Here is a 27,041-nt window from a genome sequence, read left to right as displayed (position 1 = left end):
TTTCGGAAAGGACTTGATATTTTTAGATTGCCTTCTTATACTTTTCATATCATACCACCTTTCCTGGAGATTACAGGGAACTGTAATCAATGTTTTTCTTTTTTCTAAAGGGAAAAGGCCTTATTATAGTTCTTGCTTTTTGAAATCTCTTTCTAGCTGAGTAACACCTTTCTCAAAGCCTGAGTCATCAGTATGGATTCAGTGGTTGTAGTATAATCAGGACAAATGTAGTTTTGCCTGGACCAGAGAACATGGAGCTAAGAAGATACTAGAAGTGATAATGGATCAAATTAAGACTCTGATACTAAGAGAGCAATTGTAGGCTCATAGGAAGTAATTAGGCATAGGGTGACCTGTTTATATTTTATATTACAAAAATAGAACTAAGCTGCCTACTCCAACTAGTTCTTCAAGCACTGCCTTACAATGATGTTTCTAAGGATCATGAGGATATTATTGATTCATCAGGCCAACACAGCTGCAGCCATGTGATTTACATTAAAAAGAACTGTGATGAACTATCCATGGAAGTATCATAAACATTATTTTCAAAATGAAATTATGCAGCGAGACCTCTCTGCTTCACCTCAAAGCACACAATTGAACATGTTAAATTGGCTGCATCATTCTGAAGAACTCAGGGTGGTTTTATGTGTGATAGTTCACAGAAAAATCTGAAATTCCATGGGAAATTAGAAATTCCTTAATACATGTTTTGGGCTAAATGGCACTGTGCAAGACAAATACTGTAATATGTAGGTAGTGAACAGTCACAAGATCTGTGGTATAAAAAAATGGAAGCTATTCTGAAGGTTTCAAGCTGAGTATGAATAAAATATAATCTGTGGTGTAACAAAAGTCTACCAGTTGATAAATAATCAAATAAATATTCAATTGAAAATTACTTCGGGATATCTAAATGCATCTTCTTTTCTATAAGGCTATTTAGCCAGATGTGCTTATTTGTGTGTCTTATTCCAAGACAGGAAAAAATTTCATCCTTTACAATGAAGTATTCAAGGCACGCTGTATACGTGATGCATTAACTATGTCTGAAAACTGCAGTGTCCCACACAGAGATGTCTGTATGGGTCCCTCAACATGTCTGTCATTCTGAAGCACTGCAGCTGCACTGGGGTTGCTACACCTCACTTCTCAAGAGCCCTCACTTGCTTAACAGACTCAGAAGAGAACTAAAACTGTAGCTGCTTTTAAGAATCCAGGTAATCACTGCAATCTTGCTATCTTTCTCACCTTCACAGCCCTACTCTGGTAGTTGGATACCCTGGCTAAATATCTGCACCATAACATAGAATATCTGCTCTACAAACCATAGCTCCTTCCTTCATGCTCCTCCTCTCCATAGAAGGATTGACAGAAAGCAGACACTTGAAGGTGGGATGAGAAAACTAAGGGAAACACTGTGTGTTCCTCATAATTATTGGGAAACAGAGACTCAGCTGGTGCTTCCATAAGTTTAAAGCCATGCCACCTCTTAAAAAGACAGTCATAAGACAGGGAGAAAGGAGTAAGGGTTTTCTGTGTATGGAATGGGAAGGGTCCCAGGCAACTTGCAGATGGAACGTTCAGTTCTTGTTACAGTAAGCACCCCTCAGCACCTAACAAACTGCGGCACCAGTGTGCATGGATACATGCACAATACCATAAGAATTATGGTAAATCCTTTCCTCAGATGAAACAATGAATTGTAGGTGAAGATATATATGGTCAGTTGTTGGAGGCTGTCAAATTTCATCAAGTTAAAATTGCAACTCTGAAAGATATTACTCATCGTTACTCCTAAGCACTTCTAAACTCAATCAGGCATTTTTTTATGATTAAGGCAGTCTCCCTTCCTTTTCTGCTTCTTAGGTTTAGACAAGAGAGATGAAATAGTAGCTGTGTACGCAGTTTTGAGAAAGAAAAAACAAAGGGAATTTTTAATTGTTTACTAAGTTACACAAGACTCTGCTAGAGTTGTTCGTGTAGAGAACATACTTTTGGAAACATACTCTGGTGTGTTCTTCAACACAGCATGCATGTTCATAATCACTGAAAATAAAGTCCTCACTGAGAGAATCCCATCATCTCTTGTGCCTGGAAAACCAAGCCATAATGCTGTGATACTAAGTGAAAAAGAACAACTGCTGTCAAACAAGACACAGTAGAAACTATAAAATTGTTTTACTGATATTTAAACTCATCAGACAACCTCCTTTTTTACAATTCTGTGACACTCTGGCTCCTTAAGTACTAAACAGAATTCTAAAGCGTAAGTGAAGTAAGATCTATGATTACTCACTTCAACATAGTCATCATACTCATTCAACATAGACATTTGGTATCATAACCTGAAGGTAATCAAATACATTTAAGTAAAGCTGATAGATCAGTGTGACAATAACACTGCCAAAATTAGACAAATAGTAATAACAAGTATGATGCAAAAGCTTTGTGTATATATATTTTTTTCTTAATGAACCACTATTTGTTGAAAAAAATGTTAATGAACCTTGGACAAGAATGTGTGCACAACCTATTCACTGACCCTAGAACAAGAATGTATGCTATGTGTAAGCAGCACGTACAAAGTTTGTCAAGATGCCACATCTGGAAAACACTGTTTATGTTATCAGAAAAGCATATCCTGAAGGACATCTAATAAAAAAGGAACTGTCTGTTGGAAAATCAGCCAACCACTGCACAAGAGTCACGTAACTTTTGAACAAGAATAATAGTATAAAAACCAATGGAAACAGCATGATGAAATACTGGGGCCTGAACAATAGGCCAGAACTGAAGCTGACCTCTAGATGAATTTCAACACCCCACAATATAGTACTAATCATATATAGTATTAACCATATATATAATGTATTATTAGTCTGTCTTAGTATATTTATGTATAGAAGTTTTGTGGTAATTTCATTATGTAGCAATAGTCAATCAACTAATCTTTCTATATTTAAAAGCATGTGATAAGGCTGCAAGGCCAGACATCTGAGCCTATTAAGAAATATGTGGTTTCGGCCCCTCTTGCATCATCACCAGACACCTGACTGTGTTAAGAAATATATGGTTATGTGGTTAAAGCCCAAATAGATACAAACGCTCCTTTGGGTTCCTCCTTAAACCCTGGCCGGGCTTTGGGCGAAATCCAACAGGGAGGGGACACCAGATGTTTCCGCACTCAAAGTTCTGAATCCTGTTTATTCAACCGTATAAAAGATGGACCCTCTTGCAGCTACTTTGGAGACCCCACCTACAAGTGGACGCACTGCGTAGGACCTCCCAATTGCTGGGAAAGGTTCTCCAAATCCTCTCTGCCATCGGGGCCCCCTAACGACTGCACATCTGGATGATGGTAAAGCATGAGGGTAATTGGTGATGTATCTTTCTTAATCACTGTAGCTGACCTTATATAGTAATGATTAGGTGCATTACCTTGTTTTGGTTTATTTTTTGTCATATTATTTTAAGACTATGGAGCATTATCATGTTTATTCTCTTTGCTGCTTATCACTCGAGTATAATAAGCTTACCATTTTGACTAAACACATTATCTTATGTTTTGTATTATTTTGCAATAACTAGTAAAATAAGTCTATTCTTTCTGTTGATATCTGAGTCCTTTCTGTTAATCCCCTCAATCGGCAAAACACATGATCATTAGATTGTGTACAAGGCTGCAACAAAATGAATTAGTTATGTGTGTGTCAGTTTCAGAACCAGGTATGCAGAATCAATCACTCTGGCATTGTTGAATGCTTCACTTGCAAGTATTATCTTGTTATCATTAAAGAAAACAAACCAAAAATGCTTGTGTAGGATCTAGTAACCAGCTCTTGAGGGCTTGTTGCAAAGTGGGTGCAACACTGGATTATGATACACTGGGACTATTGTATAGCTTCACAATGAATTAAAATGTTGTCTTACAAATGCAGTTCTGATCTCTTCAGTTTTAACTAAGGAAGTCGTCCAGAATCATGACCTCAGTCTTAAAAAATGAAATTTAGCAATGATTTTGGAAAACAGTTTTTAATCAAATAATCTTGATCTTACAAAAGCTAGACACAAATATCTGAATAATAGAGCAGGGAAGCCTGGCAATTGTTGATAACTCTGTCAAACACAATACTGAGTGTGATTCTGATGAGAAATCAGTCTGAGTAAAATAAGAAAGTAAAAAGATCACAGGTCACAGAAACTAAAGGGGATAAAAAGTCAACTCACAAACTACGGAGTCAGAGAAGCAGCAGCAGATCAGCATTGAAGACCCCGGTATCTCAGGACCAACTGTTATGGAAGCAAAGCAATCCAGCAGGGCACAAGCAATCCAGCAGACTTCTGAGTGCTTTGACAACTTCTTAACAGAGGAGATTGAGGAGCTGATGAGGGGAGATGCTCTGCTAGCATTACAAGCAAGTTGGAGTCCCTGTCATGGATGTGGAGGTTCGGGCAACCTTGAAATGGAGTGCAGGATCACGAAAAGAAGGAAGAAGGCAAAAATCAGCATCATGGTCCTGGACTTCAAGAGGCCAGACTTTAGCCTGTTCAGGGATCTACTTGGATTAATCTATTTGATATGATCCTGAAGAGAGGTCCAGGAGACCTGACTGTGGTGGTGTTTTCCCCTGAGGAATCACTTTTTGCAAGCTCAAGAATGGTCCATCCTGGTGTGGAGGAAAGCCTGCAAAGTTGGCAGGAGAGCCTGCATAGATGAACAAGGAGATCCTGACTGAACTCAAGCATGAACAGGAAGCGTACAGGATGTCCTCATCTTCTTACAAGCCCCCTTTAAGTATTGAGAGGCTGCAATAAGGTGTCCCCAGAGTTCTCTTCTCTGGGCTGAACAACCCCAGCTCTCTCAGCCTTTCCTCATAGGTTCCATCCCTCTGATCATTTTTGTGGCCCTCTTCTATACCTGCTCCAACAGGCCCATATCTTTCTTATACTGAGGACTCCAGAGCTGGATACAGAACTCCAGGTGAGGTCTCACCAGAGCAGAGGGACAGAATCACTTCCCTTGCCCTGTTGGCCACTCTTTGGATGCAGTCCATGATACAGTTGGCCTTTTGGGCTGCGAGCATACATTTCCAGCTCATGTCCATGGTTTTAGTGAAGTACAGTTTCATCTTCAGAACTTCATAGACTTCTGTGATGACTGGCTTGGCAGATGAGTGTAGAGCAGTGGATACATTTGTTTCAGTATGACTTTTGACAGTCTCTGATAACATCATAGGTAATCTGATGAAGTTTAGAATCATAGAATAGCTTGGGTTGGAAGGAAGCTTTAAAGGTCATCTAGTCCTGCAATAAGCGGGTGCATCTTCAACTAGATAAAGATTGCTATCCAGCCCAGTATGGTCATACCACTTAACATCTTCATTAATGACCTTGACAATGGGGCAAAGTGCATGCTCGCTCACAAGTTTACAGCTGATCCAAAACTGGGAACAACAGTTGATGTACCTGATGATGCCCCTCTCAACAGAGACTGGTCTGAGGAAACACTAACCGGATAGCCCCCCCCCTTCAGGGGATGCTCACACTAACCAGATAGCGCCCCCCCTTCAGGGGATGCTCACCAGATGGCCTCCATCAAAGGATGGTAACTCCTTTGCAATGGAATGAGAAAGAACAAGACGGGCCATTGATGGTCCATATCAAAGGACAGTAACTCCCTTATGATTGAATGGAAGGAAGACAGGACAGGCCATCTCTGGTATCTCTTGTCCTTGAGATAAGAGAGGAACTAAAACCACTGAGCCATTAGGACAAAGAAGCTGCAAATTAGCCCAGACTTGAAGGACAGGGTGTACATGACTACAGGACTGAGTTTGTGCAGAAGTAAGGGTCCACTAGCAAACACAGCGAAGAAGACTAGGAGCCTTCATCTGAAGACCCCTGCCCACGACCACCAGGGAGCACTGCACAAGCACGATGGGAGGAATTTGGGGTGGGGGGGTATGTTAATGAATTCTCAGAACTAATTGTAATATTCCCTCCCTGTCCACAGAGTAGTGATGCATATGTATTAGAATTAGTGAATATGTAACGCTTTTAAGCAATAAAAAGGGGCTGTTTTCTGCTCCATGTGGCACACGCTTGTGGAGTTATCCCCCATGTGCCCAGCGCTGAATAAACATACCTACTTTATGACCTTACTGGTTGTAAAGTCGTGATTCCAGGCCTCAGTAGCAACTGACAGGTTGGAGAAATGGGCAGAGAAGAACCTCATGAAGCTCAGCAAAGGAAAGTGGTGTCCTGTACCTGGGGAGGAATAACCCCATGTACCAATGAAAGCTGAGGCCTGGCTTACTAAAAGCGGGTTTGCAGGGAGTCTATATTCAAGCACTTCCTGAATCACTGGTTACAGCCTGTTGTTTTACCAGTACAGTGTCTCTCCACGTTTAAGCTGATGTGGCTGAAGTTGTTACTGCAGCTGCCTGCAGTCAAATCAGTGTAAGAACAGCGTGTAACTGCTCTCTGAGACAGCCTGGTGCCCGTTTCAGTTTGAGATACAGCATGGGTGTGTGAAGTTTGGTAGTTCATGAGCTGCTTCAGAAGCAACTCTTGAGGTTAAATAGTAAAGGCTGTTACTGGACTGGTAATTATTTCTAGTCCACAAGTTGAGGAGTAGCAAACCTACCTTCAGTACAACCCGTCTCATTGCTACCCACTAGCCTTTACCTGCTGCCAGACTAGCTAATGGGAGAAGCAAATGTGGTAAACAATCTTGTGAAAAATTTGCTTGTCAGCCAGGGGTGTCTGCTGGTCAGATTCATCATGCAGGCACAAAGAATTTGCTAGTACCACACGGTTTCCTGAAGATTTATCATGTCTCCTGACCCCATGAAAAGGATCTTGAGGGAGGCCTGCTAGCACTCCCTGCTCAACCCAGCACCTCCCACCACTATGGGGATTTCTGCCTTCCCAATGCTAAAATAAATATTTTTAAAATGTGTTTATTTGAAAACGTGTTTTGTTGGAAAAATCTCTTTCTAAACTGTCAAGAATCTCATGAATTATTTTGATGTAATAGAGTAAAAAGCCATAGCCTGCACACATGCTCTATTAAACCTCTTCCTGTCACAAGCATCCTGTTTCCTTCACTGATGGCAGCAATGGGGGAAACAGTGGTTAAACCAACTGTGCCCCTTGCCTGAAGGCTCCTAACTTCCCCAAGCTCCCCTGTACTGCTTCCAGGCTTGGGAAGATACTCTGTCCTAAATACTAAGCGGTGGAAGTGGGGAGAGACAGCCCCTTTGTGCGAGATTTGGCGTTTTTCACAGTAATTCAGGCTGCTTCGTGAGGCGCTCCCGCCCCTTCTCGCCACAGCCCCCGGGGCGATCCCATGGCGGCCCGGGAGCAGGACTACATCTCCCGTCATGCCCGCCAAACGGCGGGAGCCGCCGCCATTTCGGCACCGTCCCCCGGAGCCGTCGGGCCGCGGCGGCGCCGCTTTCCCCGCTCCTCGCCGCCGCCATGAGCCGCCTCAGCGGCGGTTGGGACGGCGCCGGCGAGGAAGTCCAGCTCCTCCTGGACCTGTGAGTGCCGCCCCGACACCCTCCCCCTGCACCCGCCGGCCCCTTTCCCTCCGGGGGGCTCAGGGCCGGCCGGGCGGGCCGGGCCGCTGCGCTCCTGGCGAGGCCTTGAGTGAACGCGGCGCTGCCGAGGCGGCCCTCGGGGCCCTCCCGTGGGGAGCCCGGGGAAGGGTTTGGCAGGCTTTTGGCGGGGGTGGGAGAGTAGGTGGCAGCGTTTGGTACTGGTGGCAGGGTTTAACAGGTAGATAACGGGATGATCCCTGACAGATCTGGATATGGAGGGATGGTTGAGGATCCCTGGCTTCAGCAGGCCCCAGTGAATCCACTGAATGGTGTTTTGCTCTGAGTTTTTCGTTATGTCAAAGTCCTTTGTCTTTAGGAGGGAGCTAGAGATAACAGGGATAAAATATTTTATTTGATAAAAGAAAAATAGCAAGCAAAGAATACGGTTAGTCTTTGACTGTAATTCTTCTTTTAAAACACTGAAGATAAGATTATAGTTGCCCTGGTGTAGCCAATAAGTGTTTTATTGCTTCCTGTGAAGTATAATAACATTGAAAACATTTATAATTGAAATGATTAATTGTTTAAGCTTCAGATCTGTAATGTACTCTGAGAATGTCAACTAGCTTTTTGAAAAGAATGTGATTAATGTTAATATTTTCTCAAGCTAAAGTTAAAATTCTGTGACAATAGGCAGTTAAATCTAACTAGAAGATTTGGCATAACTCACATTAATTTCTATGTATCTCTATTGGTTTTGGAGTATTTTCTGCAAATTTGAACTAAGTGGTTGGTCTAGATTTGCAGGTCCCTGTTCAAGCATGGCTGCATTAGCCACTTAGTATTTTCCAGAGAAAAAAGTAATACTATGTTGCTACTGAGCTTTTAGATACAAGTAGCTTTATGTACTACAGTATATGCTGACAATCTGCCTCCTTCAGGATGAATTTCCAGAAAAGTTCATTTACCCAGTGGCCAAAATGTACGTGTCGTATGATAAATAGGTGTTTATAAAGTAACTGAAGTGTGTGCCCTTGTATGGGAAAGGACTGCTTGCCCATTCACATGACTCAATAGGCATCCATCAGAGAAGAGGGAACAGTCACAGGGTGGGTGCACACATGCCCCCACAAAGGCTCAGAAAGTTTGTTGTGTCTTACCCTAGCCAAAGGTAGGGTGTTGTTTTGCAGCAAAGAGGTGCTGGTTCATTTGGGATCTCAGTAGGAAAGGCATGGGCTCTCAAGGCTAGTTAACTGGTTTGCTGCATAAAGAATAGTAGTCGTAGGAAACGTGATAGCAGTCATATGTCACTTCTGATGCTGAGGACCCTAGCTATTGCAGCATGAGACAAGCCCCTTCACATTGATCAGCGTGCTGCATGGAGTCTGTCTGTGGTGAGGTTCATGCTTGTAGTCTTTAGAGCTTTGATAAGATTTTTTCTTTTTAGAAATAAAACTATTCATTCCTACAGTCAAGGAAAGGAATGTTGCGTATAGATACGCTGTTTAATCTCAAAACAAGACAAAGAATGTGGGTAGTGTAATCTACTTGCACTGAGTTGGAGCCATGCACAGGCTTCTGTTACAATCAGTCAGCCAAATTCATCCAGCAGTCACTGAGGGTTGGTGAAGGCATTGCATTCTTACACATCTCCAGAGGAACAAGTTAAAGGCGATCATGGTGTATGCTCAGGTTATGTCGTGGTCATTCATGCTGACATACGGGTCTCTGCAAGCGAGGCCTGTGGTTGAACTCTGCCCACATTCTGCTTGAAATTGCTGTCTTCTGTAGTGATCTGCTGCAGGTGCTCTTATTACACTGTGCTAAAATTAGTGGGTTTTTTAATGTGCTCCCACACTGGAAATCTTGCTTCTTTCCTTTCTTAGATCTGTGGTACAATTTCGATTATAGAGCCTTAGTATTTTGACCTTTCTAGAGTTTTGAATTGGTATGGCTTTAATTTGCTGTGATTTGATGGTGTTCTGGTGCCAGACAAGGTTCTGTTGCAAAAAAATTGCCTACAGGGACTCCAGAGTTGTGACTGTGTGCAAAATCTAATTTGACTTAACTCTAGGCTGCTGCCCTCCCCTGCCACTTGTTCTGGCAGTATTATTTCTGTTACTTCACAGTTTGGTCAGGGGAATTTTCATTCAGATCAGATGCTGAACAGCTCATGCTGCAACTGTGAATTTCAGGGCGAGCATGAGGAAGGTGCAGTAAAAAGTGGTTGAGGAGACAAGAGGGTGTGGAACTAGCCTTCTCAACCTCTGCTTGGACTTTCCATTTGGTTAGAGTGGTGTGTAATGATAGCTGGCCTGCTAATAGAAATTAATTACAAAGGTTCTGTCTTGCTAATAACTTTTCTCTTTTTGCAAAGTGAAAACAGTGCCCATACTTTTTTTGTTGTGCGTGATTCATCTGTTAAAATTATACAAGATGAATATTACACTGTACGATTATGTTCTCATGATTGACCTCAGATGTTAGACCTAGTAATTTCTCTTTACGTATAAAGAATTTCTACTTTTGATTGGTTACTAATATTTTTATACTACTTTATTAGTACTGTTGCAGCGATTTTTCTATGTTAATACAACAATATAATTATTATACCGGTAAGACTAATACTTGAAACTAATAATTACACAACTTTTTAACAAGTGTGTGTAATTTTAGTGTATTGTTTGGGTGATGGCTATCTATTTATGCAATTCAAGCTTCTTTCTTATGCTAACCCTTAGGCTTATTGTTTAACTAGCAGAATTTAACAGCAGAAACTAAACTGAAACAAATCTGTTAGTGTGTGGAGTAGTCCTTTTAATGAGGTTATTATTTTTAAGATCTCCAAACCTAACAGAAAGTGCATTTATTAAGTTGTTTCTGCTGGTTGATGGTATCTGCTGCTTGTCAGCCTTGGCCCCCTGCCCCAAAAGAGAAGTTTGTACTCCGAAGGTCGCATGCACAAGAACATCATATTGGAAATATTTAGAAACGTTCTACTTTTTTTTTTTTTTTCCTCGAGTTATAGCTTATATTAGCTTCTGTTTCCTGCAGTTATTGGTCCCAAGATGAGAAATGACCAACTCACACATGCACTCCTAGCTGATGCAGTTTTAAGGCCAGCGTATTGAGGCATGCCAAATTTGTAGCTGTTTTACATAATTATGCTTGATTGAAAACTGACAGTATAGGAGTTGCAGGGCCTGACAAACAGAGTGGCTGCCTGGCAGCAGCAATGCTCGCTGGGGAGGTGGGGAAGGCAGATGGCAGCTTTAGCTGTCATACTCCTAGGAGGCTGCTGCTACAAATTTCTCAGAGCCCTGGCAGCTGTTTTAAGCTGTCTTGTTCATGCCCAGACATGAGCTCAGAACCAAGAGAGTTTCTGCCATCAAAAATGAGACTCTTAGAACAACACAAATGAAACATCAGATGTAAAGGTGTTTTAAGATTGTCTCTACATGATAAAGAGGTGTGCTGCACATGTAAGTCGTCACAAGAGTATGTAGTTAGGTATTGCTCAGGTTTGATTGTTCCACGTGTCGTTGATAGAGTGCTCCTGTGTAACAGGTAGCATTAGCACAGCGGTAGCCTACTGCAGACCAATGTATTACCTAACCTGTGTCTTGGAAAAGTAAGGTCTTACAAAGGCATCGGTACACCTGCATGAATGAAAACTGAAAGCAGAAGTAGAGCATCAGTTTCAAAACAGAGCTTCCTTTTACAGTCTTACTGTGAATATAAATTATCCAACCCTAAATGCAGGAAGGTATATCTATTTTGTTATTTGCCATGAAACCTATTCTAGTATCTGTTCTGGTTCATTTCACCTGATGTGTCCCACCTGTAACATCTGTTCTGCTATTCTATTTCATGTAACATAACTTAGTATAAGCTGCACCTTGATGTGTTAGACTATTTGTAGACTAGTTAGTCATAAAGACCTTATTTCTGTTTCATGTATTGGAAATATACACATTTGTCCTGTTACAAGGCCTTAGTCCTGTCGTAAAGCTTAAGGTTAAAGATCATAGGCCTTTTCTGGTCTGCACCTCTTGATACGTTTGGAACAAGTGAGTTATGGTGGCATTTGACAGTTTGTAGACAACTCGGAACTACAAACAGCTGGTGTAAGAGGTGTGATAATGTGGAGCAGGGGAAAACAGTTGAGTCTTTTATCAGGTCATTACAAGAGTAAAGCACTATTTCGTTTTCCCTGTCCATGAAAAGCAGGATTTATGGCTTCTTTCATTAAGTTAGACTGGGACAAAATCTATCTGCCAGGTGAATGCATTATAGTCTTTACTTACCAATCTTAGTTATTGCTGTGTGTATCCAGATCACATGAAAGTGTAGATGCCAGATACAGTAGAGAGAGTTACTATGCAGTTACAGTAGCTGCTCTGAGTTTAATAGTAGGGTGAGTTAATGCAAAAATGTTGATTCTACAAAAGCAAAATGTTTTGCAGGATGGTAATGTTTTCTTTCAACAATTTGGATAGGATTTAAAAAGAAAAGTTGGCCCAGGGAATCTAATTTGGGTAGCCATGATCAATAGATAATATAGCCTCCAATTCAAAGTACTCAGTTGTTTACGTGGACTTCTGTTAGGTTTCTAAGCAAGAGGAGGGACAGTGAGGAGTTAGCCTTCCTCCCCTGTTTTAACTCTCCATTTTAGTTTTGCTGTAGTGTAATGGTTTTTAAAGTCTTGGCATTTCCTCGACAACAAAATGTTATCTTTTCACTTACCTCTGGATGTTGGTTAGTTTCACTCTAGTTTGTGTTCCTCTTTACCTAGGGACTTTGTTTTTCAATAACAAAATCTCCCTTCAGATGGTTTAAATACCTTCCTTAAGGACCAGCAGTTGTTTTTTAGCATATTAACTAACAACTGGTGATTGCTCTGAAGGTCAACTTGCTCAGGATGCTTAGAAGCTATTCATAAACTCTTCCTGGAGTTGCCTTTGGTGTTTCAGTAAACCTATGATTGTGATTTAAAGTTGCAGAGGCTGGGCCATTAACATTTTATGTATCCTGTGATACATTAAAGTGCCTTAGGAATCTTAAAAAAATAGGATTACATTATCAGTGGCCTTCTTTAGTACTTCATATTGCATAAGTGAACACTCATGTATATTTGACCTTGAAAAGCATTATTTCATGTGTTCCACTTGGGTACTATTCCACATAGATCTGGATAATATTGATCTCTCTGTTTTATTTTGCTTAAGTAAAGTTCTTAATGTTTTCTTCCAAAAAGCTCTGTTCCCTCTGGAGTCTCTTAAGGTATTCTGACTGAAATGGTCCCTTTTCCTTGCATTCACACAGATAAAATTCTAGGATTTTGAGTCCTGTCTTAAAGCATCACCCAGCATTCTCTGGTTCTAGTAGGCCTATTAATATTTATTTTTGCTTAGTCCTTCCTTTTCTGATGAATGCTTAAGACCTGTGTGTCTTCAAGATTTGTTTGCAATTTCTCATGCAGTAGTATCTCATGGTGGAAGCTTTGTGTAAGTCAAATTTCAGTATCTGGCCAAGGGAACAGATTGCTTGGAGAAGGGAAACAATCTTGACCCTAATACAAAAGGTGCCCAGAGAGCAGGGTGTTTATGATGCCTAGAAAATGCAGTATGTGTTGGCATTATTGTTAGTTCAAAATCTCTAGTCTGGTGTGTGTGATAATCAGGCTGTTTCCTTCAGGCTGATAAATAATTCTGATGAATAAATGTGGGGGGACGGAGGCCTAAAATACTGCTGTTTAAAAAAGGAATTACTATACCGAGTCAAACCAGTCAATGTTTCTGATTGTGACAGGATTTCAGCCAGCTTTGTGAGAACCTTCTCTCTCATCCCAGGGCAGCTTAATTTCTGGAACCATTGCTGATGAGGCTTTTTGAATACCATGTTAAAATCTGAGTGGCTTCACTTTCCCCTATATATTTTCTGTGTGTCCACTTGTTTTTTTACTTGCCTAATCTACTTTGAATGACCACAAATTTGTTGATCTGAGATTTCCTGGACCCCACGAAGAAAAATGTCTGTCTGAAGTGACAGTCTGTGGTCAATTCTAGTTTTAAGCATAGTGTTAAAAGAGTTGAGCACAGGGTTACACAGCACGATTCATATTAAAGGAACACTACAAACTAGAGAGTGAACAAAGTGCTATATCTGAAAATATCTCTGTGCTTTTAACCGAGGTGAAAGGGAGATGTCCCTTCTCTGGAACTAGCTGTCCAAAGTAAAGATTTTACTGTCTACTGAGTGAAGGCTTAGCTGGTGAAAAGGCTTTTCTTAGAGCTTGTGAATATACCACCAGCAAACTCATTTTGTGAGCTGGGTTGGTGATCACAGTGAATGAGGCTACAATTTTTGCCTGCAGTTGATTGGGGAACACTTGCACAGAAAGCTCAGCTGATTGACCCCAAAGGGCAACAACTGAATTGGTGGTAGTGATCTGAGGAACCACTAACCGGATAGCCCCCCCCCCCTTCAGGGGATGCTCACCAGATGGCCTCCATCAAAGGATGGTAACTCCTTTGCAATGGAATGAGAAAGAACAAGACGGGCCATTGATGGTCCATATCAAAGGACAGTAACTCCCTTATGATTGAATGGAAGGAAGACAGGACAGGCCATCTCTGGTATCTCTTGTCCTTGAGATAAGAGAGGAACTAAAACCACTGAGCCATTAGGACAAAGAAGCTGCAAATTAGCCCAGACTTGAAGGACAGGGTGTACATGACTACAGGACTGAGTTTGTGCAGAAGTAAGGGTCAACTAGCAAACACAACGAAGAAGACTAGGAGCCTTCATCTGAAGACCCCTGCCCACGACCACCAGGGAGCACTGCACAAGCACGATGGGAGGAATTTGGGGTGGGGGGGTATGTTAATGATTTCTCAGAACTAATTGTAATATTCCCTCCCTGTCCACAGAGTAGCGATGCATATGTATTAGAATTAGTGAATATGTAACATTTTTAAGCAATAAAAAGGGGCTGTTTTCTGCTCCAAGTGGCACCCACCTGTGGTGGAGTTATCCCCCATGTGCCCAGCGCTGAATAAACATACCTACTTTATAACCTTACTGGTTGTAAAGTTGTGATTCCAGGCCTCAGTAGCATGGAACAGCTGGAACTGATCAGGTTTGAAGGCAGCAAAGCTGGATGCAGAAGATGACATTTTACAGCTTGATTGTTCTAGTTCTAATATGTAATGCCTATTTTTGACTGTACTGTAACTTTCCTTTATTTCAGATGCCTTCAGTGTTTGACAAAGAATCTTTCCAGACATGCTGCAGATATTAAATCATTGCCACCCAACATAAAGGATAAACTGATTAAATTAATGAGTAGGCAAGGGCAAATAACTGATTCAAATATCAGTGAGGTAAGAACTCATTCAAAACTATTCTGTCTGTGATGCTTAATACACAAGGATGAACATGAGACAACAGATAGATCCAGGCCTGCTTACTCTGTCTATGTCTACAGGTTTTTTTCTTAAACTTCATATTGTTAATAGTGCTGTATTAGCAGTAATAAGATTATGCTTGTAGTAACACGTACACTAAAAAAATTCTCCCTTCAGTGATAATTGACCTCTGTGTAATCAGCTGACATATATTACCCCTTTTCAGTGCAGGGAAACTAGATCCTATTGCAAACCAGTCTCTGTTCCTGAATGTAGTATGTTTCAAGAAGCTAGTGCATGATTTAGTAATGAAAAGATTTAAGGAACTTGTTAGGTTTCTTTTATTTTCTGTTGACATGCACATGATCTCCATATAATTTATTTAAATCTTGATTCTTTGAAGTATGATGATAGTAGGGCTAGAAACTGATAGTTCAAATTGTCTCATCCCTTTTGCTCGCTGATGTGTGTCAGTGTTTAAAAACAAAACCAGTTAATTACTTTAGCTGTAAATTCAGAGACACACCTGTTTTGATATCTATCTACTGTTATCTTGTTTTGTCTCAAAGGGAGGCGTGAGAATTGCGGAGAGCTAAAGGCTGGCCTTGGTGCAACAGAAAATTAATGACTCCCTGTTCGTTCTGCTTTGACCTGTAGCTTGGAAGAGACAAATAGTGTCATTTTCTCAGAATCAGAATAGTGAAGCCAAGACTAGAGGCAGAATCAGAAGTACTGGGGAAAACATGAACAAAAAATTCTATCTTTAGTATGCACCACTTTTTGATTGTACAAAGTAAGTCTTTGAGTAAAAATCAGAGTCTTATTTATCTTACTTTGGAAAATTTGAGTTGACAAAATTTGGTTTAGGCTATCTTTTCAGTAAGTAATCCTGTCTAAGCATCCTATGAGACGTATACAATTAAAATCACGTGATTGTGTGTATATAAATGCACAAAACCTTTTAGGATATCTTTAGTCTGGAAATAAACTAGAGAGTTTAAGTTACAATCTTTAACTCTGTCTCTTTGTAAAATCTCATCTGTTGTCTTCATTCAGCAGTTGATCAGTGCCTTCTCTTGAAGCCTGTTTCTGTCTGACACTAGGATATTCTGTTCTGGTTCTTTTTCTCATGTGTTTTTCTTTTCTCTGTTCCTGACACTTCCTGCAATTCTGTCCTGCTGCCATCACTTTTCTTGGGCATGTTATACCTTAGCTTTCTTTGCTGATAGTTTCCAGGTTTATCTCACTTGTATTTTAAAATGCTAGACACCTCTTGGATTCTGAATTCATAGTTTCTCCATACCATTTCACTCTTCAGTTTTCCTGTTCTTTCAGCTTTCAGATATTGTTGTTGATCAGCCTAGCAAAAATAGCTTTTGTTTTTTAGCTCCTCTTATTATTTCTTGCTCACATCATGTATGGCCAAAGTACTCTACATGTGACACATTTACAGTGTCTCTATTAGTCTTCCATATGGATAAGGAATTTTTTTTTCTTTGTTATTGCTTCCATCCTGCCCTTTTCTTTCATAGTCTCCATAGTATTGTGGCTAGATCTATTCTTTTGGAACTTCATAGGCTATGCTATCTCATTTGTTTTTATGCATGTCCTTTCTTTGGTGGTGTTTAAGCATTTTGCTTAAAGTTAATTTTTTTTCTGGTTGAAATTATGTTAACCTGCACTTATGTATAAACCTCTATTTCATCTCTTACTTTCCTGTTCTTGCCCATATTTGTGTTGCTGTGCTTTTTTTTTATTTTTTCCTTACTCTACTTTTTGCTTGGAGCAGCCTTCTATGACATGCATGCTAAACTTCTTATTCCAACTCACTGTGCCATAAAGATCTATAAAGCCGTTCATCATGTGTCCACAGGATATGAATCTGTACTTTAATCTCCTGTCCTCTGCATCCAAACAATCCTCGCTCTATCTAAAATTCCATCTTCTTTCAGAGAGATTAGATTTTAGAATATGTATTCAATGGATACGAATCTGTGAATAACAACAGAAAGCAAACCTCTGAGTATTACCTGAGCATGTGAAGAGTCATGGGCTAGGGAAGCTTAGTACTCTAGCTACTTTAAATAGGCACTATTCTGATATATTGTTGTTTCTCATTTAGACTTCCTTGCATCTCATGGTTCGTTGTCTTGTAAGATTTCTCAGTTGGCTTCAAAACCATCAGTTTGCTCGCTTTTGTTGTGTCCTAGTCAATTTGGAATTGTGAAAGAGAGCCAGCAGTCAGGGAAAGCATCTTGAATAAATGTTGATGGTCACTTTGGCTTTAAGCATGTCATATGTGGGTTTGGCTGTTTTAGTTCCTTAGGTACGAATTCAGAAATATGCATGAAATAAGAGCTGAATGTTACCTTGTGAAAGCTACTCACAAATGTACTGTGAGATATGTTGGTGGCATTATGTCATAGAGAGACATATTTGAGGTTTTTAGCATTTGGGAAGAAAAAGCTGTCAAAGCTGTCCAAGTTGTCCTGAGGTCTGTCATTCATTTTGCAGAAAGGTTGCAATTATAATCTACTAGAAGGTTTTACTTTTTTCCCAAAGTTTGTTTGACTCTGTTGGTAAAGATTTTAGCATTTTATATATTTGCAAAACAGAAAAATGGTATTCCTTGTAATAGCTTTAAAGTACCTGTTAGAATGGTGAGCCTGAGAAAAGGATAGACTTTTAACAAGCCCGTCAGATATGCTGTTATCTTTGCTTGTGTATGGAAATTTACGCTTTTATCCTGGTGAGTTAAGTAAGTGAATCACAAGCTGAAGGGAGTAATACAAGGTAATGTGAAAACCTGATCTAACTCTTGCCTATTATTCTGAAGGACAGCTCAGCAAAGGTATAGCTTGTTTGCACAAGAGAGGGCTATAAACAGTGTTTATTAAAAAGTAGTGAGAATCCTTGAAAATTAAATTAGAGGTAAGATATATGGCTACTGTTACTAAAATCTGAAGCCTTCCTTCCGTTGCTTAGGGTCTAAATTTCATAAATGTACTCTTGGGGAAGATTTCATAAAAACTCCAACCTATGGTCTTGTAGGAGTGAAAGAGCCTGTTTAATGAGGATTTGGTACCTCCTCATGGTATGATAATGAGATTGCTGGTTTATGAGAAGAAAGAGTGTGTGTGTGTAGGTGAGAAAAATACTCCAGGGCAGAATATCTTTCAAATATTACCCTTATCTGTTCAGCAGATTTGAGTTTTGATGATGGTATGTTTTTACACTTCGGATTTCTGCCATCAAAGTTGTGCTACTAAGTTTGAGAGTTTTATCCTTGGTAAATGTATCTGTGCTGGCAGAAGCACTAGTGTTAACAACTGTACAGTCAAAATAGGACTTTCACTGTTTAAATAATGGTGTTAATGTGCACCTACTCTAGATGTCATCACAGAAACTGAACATTCATGCTGTAGGAGATGAACTGTTGCAGCAAATGTACCATACTTTCTTTTTAGTTCCTAGGACTGGTAACGCCATTCTCTAATGAATATTTTTTAAAAGTTCTATGGTGATGTCTAACATTACAAGTATTTTAGAAAAAAACATGCATGTTTTGTGACATAGGAGAGTTTGACTGAAATGATAGGTTTTCTTTACAGGTATTGCACCCTGGTGTAGAGTCTCTAGACCTCCGAGACTGCAATATTTCAGATAATGCACTGTTACAGCTTTATAACTGCAAGCAACTGAAAAAAATCAACTTAAATTCTTGCAAAGAAACCAGACTGGGAATCACTTCCGAAGGTATGTTATCTGTGCACAGATAACTGGGATCTTATTTCTGTTTTATTCTTGTTAGAGTGGAGTAAATTGCAAAAAATATCTAGGGTTAAAATTGTTTATAAAAATCCTCAATTCCACACCAATAGTAATTAAAAGTCATTTCAGTGGTGTAAGTTACAGGCCTAGAGCACTGATTGTCTTCTGAAAGAGAGCTATGAGGTTACTCTCATGGTAGGTTTCTGGTAAAACTATGCTACATTTAATCGTATTTTCCACTTCATCTGAATTATTCCTTCCTCAAAACTTTTTCCAGAGCCTTAACAGTACCATTGGAGTTGAAGGCTTGTGATTTCCTAAATTACTTTTTTCCCCTTTTAAAATTAAATGTATTTGTTATTAAATAAGCTTATAGCATCTTCTCTGACCTAAAAGACTTGCTTTAGGATTTCATGTGTTAATTTTAACCTTCAGTTTCAAATTCTATCAGGAGCTATTAGCTTAAAAGAATTAAGCTTGCTGAGTTTTATTTCACACAAGTTTTGTTTTGTCTTTTGATTACATTTACTCCTTTGCTCCATCATTAATTCATCCTTATTGAAAATTGTGGCAAAATATTAATTCAGTGTTGAACTAATGTATACCATACTTTAGATCAGTCTTGGTTTGTATTTTCTTACCACTGCATAGTGATACTTACCTTTTTACTTAAGTAATTGATTTTATTTATTTTCAAGGTCACCTCATGGTTATACTTTTTGACCCCTAAGTTACAGTTTGCAATGGTCTTCCCTCCCTGCCTTCATCTGTCCACTGATTTCTAGTACAGTTCTTAAGGTACCATCTAAGCCTATAACTCTTTATGTATACTTCATCTATTTGGATAGAGATTCCTGATTGCTTTGCAATTAAAACTGAGAAGTCTAGTCCTTTATTGGCAAGTTCCTAGTCCATCCAACTTTGCTAACTTTCCTACTTACAAACTGAGTCCTTTTTAAACTGCTAATCAGTTACGGAGCCTTTGATTTAAGTTGGAACAGTTCTTTATCACTCATCTCAATTACATACAGAAAAAAAAGACGCCAAACCACTCCATTTTAAAGCAGTGTTACCTTTTACTACTTCATTAACAGGTGGGGGTTTTTTGATTGGTTTATTTGGGTGGCGGGATGTTTTTTGGTTTTTTTGAGAGGTGTTTTTAAGGAACCTGCTGGCTACAATATCCAGAACTACCGGAGCCTTGTCATTCCTAGTAAACATTTGGTCAGTGATTCTGACCCAAACAAGTACTATTTATCCATGTTTCTTTGAAGGTCTTACATAGTAAGACATTCAGCTTTTTATTTCTATCTATCCAGAAGTGATGTAATTTTCTGTACCACTCTGATGATCATATTTCCATCATCCTTGAAATAAACTTCTTTCATGAATGGCATCAGTAGTTCATGTACCTTTATTTTCTTGACTACCTCCTGACACTTCTGTGCAAATATTTTGGTTATTAGTAACTGTGAGGGCTCTGAGGGCACCCCCAGACCTTAATGGCTGTGACCGGCCTCACCTCTACCAGCTGCCCATGGACCTTCAGTTGTGAGCTGAGCTGTGTCATAGATGTACCTGGTTCCTCTCCTGCTTTGGAACTACTGTTTTGATTTCTTGAATTGACCTCAGACATGACCTCTTACCTTGCTTTTGGCCTGATACTCACTGCACTGTCAGTGGGAACCAGCACTATTGTCAGTCTGCTTTCAAACCATTGATATTTTTTAATGAACTCGCTGAGGTGATAATTCATGTATATACTATCCCTCAGGTATCCCTCTGCAGTATGGAGGAGAATTCAGCATTTAGAAATTTTTATAAACTCTAACATTGTTCACTGTCATTTTCTTTTTCTCATCCTTAAATTAAAAGAAACCAACCACAGAAGTATTTCCTTGTACAGTCTTGCTGCCATGGCATGAGATGCAAGTTGAACAGTCAATGACTAGGGGACAGCATATTGGGTTCAGCATGGTACTTATGTTAAAAAATGAATAATTCTTTAAATTGCTCTGTTTCTTTGACAGGTGTCATAGCACTGGCCTTATCCTGTCCTTACTTGCGTGAAGCATCTTTTAAAAGGTGCTGTGATATAACTGACAGTGGAGTTCTCGCTCTTGCGCTCAACTGCCAGTTCCTACAAATTGTGAACTTGGGCAGCTGTTCAGGCATCATGGATGCATCTCTACAGGCACTAGGAGAAAACTGCAAATTTCTTCACAGTGTGGACTTTTCATCTACTCAGGTAACCGTGGTGGCAATTGGCTAATTGATTTTTGTTTATTTTTTAAGATTGTAAATTGAAAGGCGATTTTTTTAGCTTTACTTTTGACAAGATTTAGGACCACAGTTCACTTCCAATTTGCTCCTCCCAAGGAAAAGGGAAGATATATTTTGCATTTTAGTAACCAGAAAAATACACGTTTTGGTATTACAGCATGTATCGTGAACCAAAGGTAACCTTTTATTAGAATCTACCTAATATTGGAGATTTTTTTTCAGTATCTTTAGTGCAATAATTTTCTTCAAGTTGTAAAGTAATAAAAAATTTTTCATTTAAAGAAAGTAGAATCCTGGACAGATTATTGTCTGCTTTCAGTTAGAACAAACTGGGCTGAACAATAATAATATATGATGTCAAACAATATAAGCCCCTAGTAGAGGTAAACGCTACATAATTAGTTCTAGTTCAAGAGTGACTGTACTTTCTGAATGGCTTGTCAGAGTTATGTTATGGAGTCAACATGGAAGGAATGATCTTTAAAATGTCAGAAAGTGCAGGTAAGAGGATTTAACAACAGTTAGTGTTTAGCCTGAGAAGGGGGAAGTCAGCTGCAACAGCACTACTGTAACATACTTAATAATTACAGTAAGATAATGCAGTGAGGGAAGGGATTTTTTTGCAGTAACTGTAGCTTTCAGTTGACTGTGATGGTGAGTGATTGTTGAATGTAAGTCAAGCACAGAGCATTCGTAATGAACTGTCAAATCTGGAAAACACATAGCAAGTTCTTATTTTAGATGCTGTTCTTATTTCAGTTTTTCCAGAAGTAGGGCATCAGAAGTAATTTTAATCTTTTCCTTGGTAATTTTTATTATCATCACTTAACTATTTCTTCAAACTTATTTCATTACTTTTTATTCCCTTGCCTCTCTCTTCCTTTGTAGGAAATAGCTAAGTTTCCCTGTATATGTTTTAAATGAGATGAAAGCTTCTTGAGTAACTAAACATTTCCACATTTCTTTATTCATTTCTGATAATCATATGGTGATAATACACTGGAATTCTGAATTTCAGTTGACTAAAAATAAATGGAAACATATACTAGATATAAACTAAGTAAGTTTAAGACGAAGCAGAGAAACTATGGATGGCTCATGGCTGTAGAGATTGTAGGGCCTAACCATATTACTGTGTTTGAGCTTCAGAATGCATAGTAAAAATATCAGGTGGAACTGATAAAGCTGTGTAGAAGAGTAAACAGTGAGAACATTGGAAATAAATGAATAGGCAAAGGGCACAGCGCGTTTGCAGGAACAAGGAATCGGATGTGGCCAAACGCCTCAAGGTGGTGTAGCCATTTTAAAAATAGGCTCATCCAGTGACTCAGGGGATGAAGTACAATAAATAGAAGGTGTAGAAGTGGTGCAAAGTAACAAGAAATGGGGCAGGTGAGGGCAGGGAAGGATTGAACTAAGAAGGAGCTATACCTCTGTGTCCCCTTTATGCACACAGTGCAAGTGGAAGCTTGGCCTGAAGAACAGGACCACATAAAGAAACCTGTTTCTGTTTAGTTATCAATATGTGTATGTTGCCATTCTGAGGAGGTAGGTTTTATACATAAGCCCTGTACTTACTGCTCAACTTCCAGTGTGCTCTAAACCCCAGCAGTGTTAACAGGTAGAAACACGGGCTAAAGAGTCCAAATCCTTGCACTAATTAAACAGTACTTTTCCTCTTTAATGTTCATTGACTTGGTGTACGGCAAATAATCATGGGAAGAATCTTGCCTGAAAGGGCTGTGCAGACTGCAATAATTTTCTGTGTAGAGTGCGGGACAGTTTAGTTCTCTGAAAAATGTGTTGGCAGAAGCAGGAGTGTTGCAGGTTAGCTGTTGTATCTGTCCAGACACTTCTCATGTAGGACAAACCTGAGGTGCTTGATGTACTTAATTGCTGGTACTGGGCTATGTAAGCCTTTGCTAGAGATGCTCACAGAGTTTGGTGACAACTGGTCTGTACCAAGCAGCTGATGTATTTGTGGCTGGGTACTAACTGCAGGTGGTTTATCCCCAATATAAGAGTGTGTCCCTTGATGAGGATGGGCAGATGTGGCATCACAGGCAATGCACACAGATATTCAATAGAGTAGGAAACAATACTGCAACGCTATAATATAATACTATAATACTATAGCGGTGGTTACTGTGAACTTATACAGAGAAGTGGGGGGACTCTGTTTTAAGATAGAACTGATTTCATGCTCTCATGCTGTCATAATCATACACCAGGAAGGCAGTCTGGTCCAGGTGTGTATTTATGCCATGGAGGGTAAGGGACACAGGCTATCAAATCTTCATCACTTTACTCGGGTTGGTCTAAGGTTGGTGATCATACACTGGTTTTGGATGTGCTGGTTTATACCGTTTAGGAACTGACAGTGATTACTCTCTCCATTCTGTCCCACCTATGTGAGTTATTAGAATTTATTCATTTACTGCCCTTTGTCACCTGGTCTGGTTGTCTTGCAGAGCTAAATGTGCTGTCATCTTGGTGACCTGCTAAGCTAGGTACTGACAATACCTGCCATTCTTACAGGCCTTTATGTGTCTCCATGCTGGGACGTTCCTGTCCATTCTTCATTCACACTGATCTGACCCTTTCTATTACAGTTCTGTACACTAGACTTGCAGTGGGGGGGCCAGAAGGCAGTAAGACAATATGTGCAATGGGAAGAATCAAATCTTTAAACAGAAATGGAGCTTGTGGTCTCTGGATTCTAGCTGTCAAATCTGGCTAAGCCTTACTGTGTATATTTGATGACTAATATTCCTGCCATTTAATACAAGCTCTGTTGAAAAAAGTGTGATGGGTCTAATATCCAGTTCAGCTTATGAAGCGAGGAGGAAGTTTAATGAATTTGATTCCTGGAAACAAACAAATAAATTGGCCTTTCTTGCCTTTCTAAGGTAAGGAGTGTCTTTTGTTTCTCTCCTCTCTCTTCCAGGTAATCATTGCTTTGTGGCTGTCTGTAGCAAATCACTTCGATAAATATTTCAGTGTGAGTGTATGATGACTGATGTAAGACTGCTTGTTTGAGGGATTTTTGTCTTATGTAACTGGTTTGCTTCAAAATAAGTGAAAGTAAGAGAGCAGATAAAAGACTGCTATGATTACTTTTTTTTTTCTTCACAATCCAAGAAACTTCCTTCAGGAATATCTCCAGCAGTCCTGAAAACAGAGGAAAAATTGGTCTAGGTAGAGCAGAAGTGCTTTAAACCTTGACCGTAGTAGGATACCCACCATTAAATGAGGCAAGGGAGCTGCAGAAATAGCAGTTACACACGGTTGGAAACACTTGGGTAGAAAGCCAGGCTGGATCACACAGTAGTAAAATGCAACAGTGTTTATTAGACTGATAAAAACATACATGGATAATTTTCTCTACAAGCTTAGCTGGGGAAGAAAATACTGTAATATTAAATTTATTCAGTGACTACAGGGAGTGAATAAATTAATATATTTTTTTTCTCCTCCAAATAGCTGTGTTTGAAAAGAGCATTAATCCGTTGTGTTGAAAACAGTATGTTTTTTTCTCTAGGTAACAGATGATGGCGTTGTAGCACTAGTGAGTGGAACATGTTCAAAGAATTTAAAGGTAACTTACTTAACCTAATAAGAAAGAAATGAACAAAAGCAAATACCGGCAATTTTAAATTATTATTATCAGTATTACTTCTGAGGGATGGTTTTTATTGACTGACCTTTGTCTTTGTTTGTGTACACACTTGCTCTGATTTTGGTTATGAATTTAATATTTTCTGTCTCTCTGCAGCAGTATCCCTGACCAGCTTTTTGAGAACCTCAGTCTTTTCAAAATGAGTTTTACTCTGTTGAATGTAGTATGCTTATTTTAACTCATGTTGCTTTGGAGAGATGTATAATAAATGCAAATGAATGCTTAACTTTTTCCCTTGATTTCTTTGGAGTTATTTCTTGATTCCATTGATCACTGAGGCAGAATTTTTAATGTGAGTAATTTCATGGATTTAAGAAACCAGTTAGCATCTCTAAATAGGTAAATATCTAACTCATGAAAGCAACTGTAAATATTAGGTTGTCTTTGCATAAAGACTCTGTAGGCACTGAGACAGTGATAAAATGATGGAGAAGAGGCATCTCATACCTCTTACCATAAACGATCATCTACTTGTCTATATCATACCTTTTCTATCTCTTTGTGTATTTTTGTTTTCGTAAAGGCTGGTTCTGAATCCAAGCCGTTCATCTAGAAACTGAGATGGGAAACAAGTCATACTTTTGGTAGTTTCTAGTTTTTAATTAAAAAAAAAAAAAAAAAAAAAAAAACCAAACAAAACCCTAAGCAAAATACCAAGTCTGGGTCAGCTGACAGTATTAATAACCTAGAAAAAACAGAAGGGTGAGCAGTTAGATTTGGTTTTGTGTTTTTCCAGCTGATTCTGTCTATTCTGCCAATTGATGGGATCAACACAAAGGACACAGACACCAAGTTAAGGACATAGGCTTACTTTACTTTAGTTTATAGCAGCAGAAAGGATAAACAAGGTAGTGTACCTGATCATTACTACATAAAGTTAACTATAGTGATTAAGAAAGATCCATCACCAATTGCCCTCCTACTTTACCCTCATCCAGACCCGTGCATCAGCTGGGGAGCCCCGTCACAGCGAAGGGTCGCAGAGCCTTTCCCGGCAATTGGGAAGTCCCACGCAGGGCGTCCGCTCGTAGGTGAGGTCTCTGTCTTCGCTGTGAGAGGGTCCGGCTTTTATACAGATTAAATCTATATGACAAAATGCACAGGAGACATCTGGTGGCTTGGCTCACCTCACTCAGGCGCGTCCAGATCTGGCCAGGATCCAGGCATGTCCGAGGAGTTCCTGCTTTCCTCCCTAATTCCTGGCTTGTGTATTCGGCCTTGATAGCATGTTTCTAAACTAGGAAAGGTCAATATATTCTCATATCATTTTATCTAGGATACCTATCTTGCTAATGAGATATTTCATCCAAGCTACATATTTCACTAATGACCAGAGATATTTTGCTAATGATTGGATACCTGTTATTTATAGTTTTCAGGGCTTGTTCCCATGGGCATATTTCATGCTGATATGATGCTGGTCGGGAGGTTCACTCAGAAGTCAACTTCAGTTCAAGGCGTATGAGTTAGGCCTTTTTATTTCATCAATTTTGGACAGTCTTTTTAGTCATGATAAGTCTTGTGGTACAAGACAAATTATTATTTTTTTCGGACCATAGCAATGAGAGATCTTTTTGTATACTAGAAGTGACTTGAAAATATCTTTGTATTTTGGCTGGTTATACCTTTAGCTGTAGCAAAGCAATGATTACAGATTTGATAAACAACCTTGAGACCATGCAGATGGTCTTCATAATACACCTCTCATATCCAGCCCACAAATGTGAAGCAGTGTGTTTCACTGTGATCTGGATTGGGTCATTCAGACTAGGTTACTCTCAGAAGTCTTCAGTACATATGTTTTAAATCACGAATACTGTGACAAGATTTCATAAGTTTATTGTAGTAAGTTTTGGGTTTGCTATTGAGTAGAGTGGGGTTCTGTAAAGTTCCTAGAGGGTTTCTAGCGGGTCTTGAACTATTTTCCAGCAATGTTGATATAATTACTCTGTCAGTATTATCTTTCCCCTTCTGTGTTACTACTGCTTACAGTTCATAGAGAGCTATATTCTCGTATGTAAGCCCATTTCCTTCAAACCATAGCAATGCAGTTCCATTTATTTTTAATAAATTTCCAGCTTACAAAATGCGGCTTTTGGTGTTTCCAGGTCACACTGCTGTAGTTACTGTTTCTCTGAAAGTGCACAGGCTTTCTTTTGTGTGTGCTGCATATGGACACCTGTGGCAGCTGTACTAGATCAGGAAGAACAAGGTAGATAGCTTACATAAGATCTGCTTCATCTATAAGAGTTCAAGAAAGTAACCCTGAGGTACTGGGCTTTGATTTTGGAGGAACTAATGGGAAATTTCAGTCATGCCAGACTGAATAGTGGTATGGATTTTGCTTGT

General features: G+C 39.5%; 1 protein-coding gene across 1 annotated transcript in view; it reads left to right on the top strand.

Moving 5' to 3' along the window:
• Positions 1–7,393: 7,393 nt before the first annotated feature.
• Positions 7,394–27,041, top strand: part of AMN1 (antagonist of mitotic exit network 1 homolog) — a 25,014-nt gene continuing 5,366 nt past the window's right edge. The window contains exons 1-5 of the mRNA XM_032986107.2: positions 7,394–7,550; positions 14,803–14,935; positions 18,571–18,715; positions 20,761–20,978; positions 24,555–24,611. Of these exons, the coding sequence (XP_032841998.2) occupies positions 7,489–7,550; positions 14,803–14,935; positions 18,571–18,715; positions 20,761–20,978; positions 24,555–24,611 (615 nt within the window). The 5' untranslated portion in view covers positions 7,394–7,488. The remainder of the gene's footprint in view (positions 7,551–14,802; positions 14,936–18,570; positions 18,716–20,760; positions 20,979–24,554; positions 24,612–27,041) is intronic.

This window comes from Tyto alba, unplaced genomic scaffold (genome assembly GCF_018691265.1).
Source record: "Tyto alba isolate M040663 unplaced genomic scaffold, T.alba_DEE_v4.0 Super-Scaffold_21, whole genome shotgun sequence".
Lineage (NCBI taxonomy): Eukaryota > Metazoa > Chordata > Aves > Strigiformes > Tytonidae > Tyto > Tyto alba.
The sequence above is the reverse complement of the archived record's forward strand: the minus strand, read 5'-3'. Positions and strand labels throughout refer to the sequence as shown.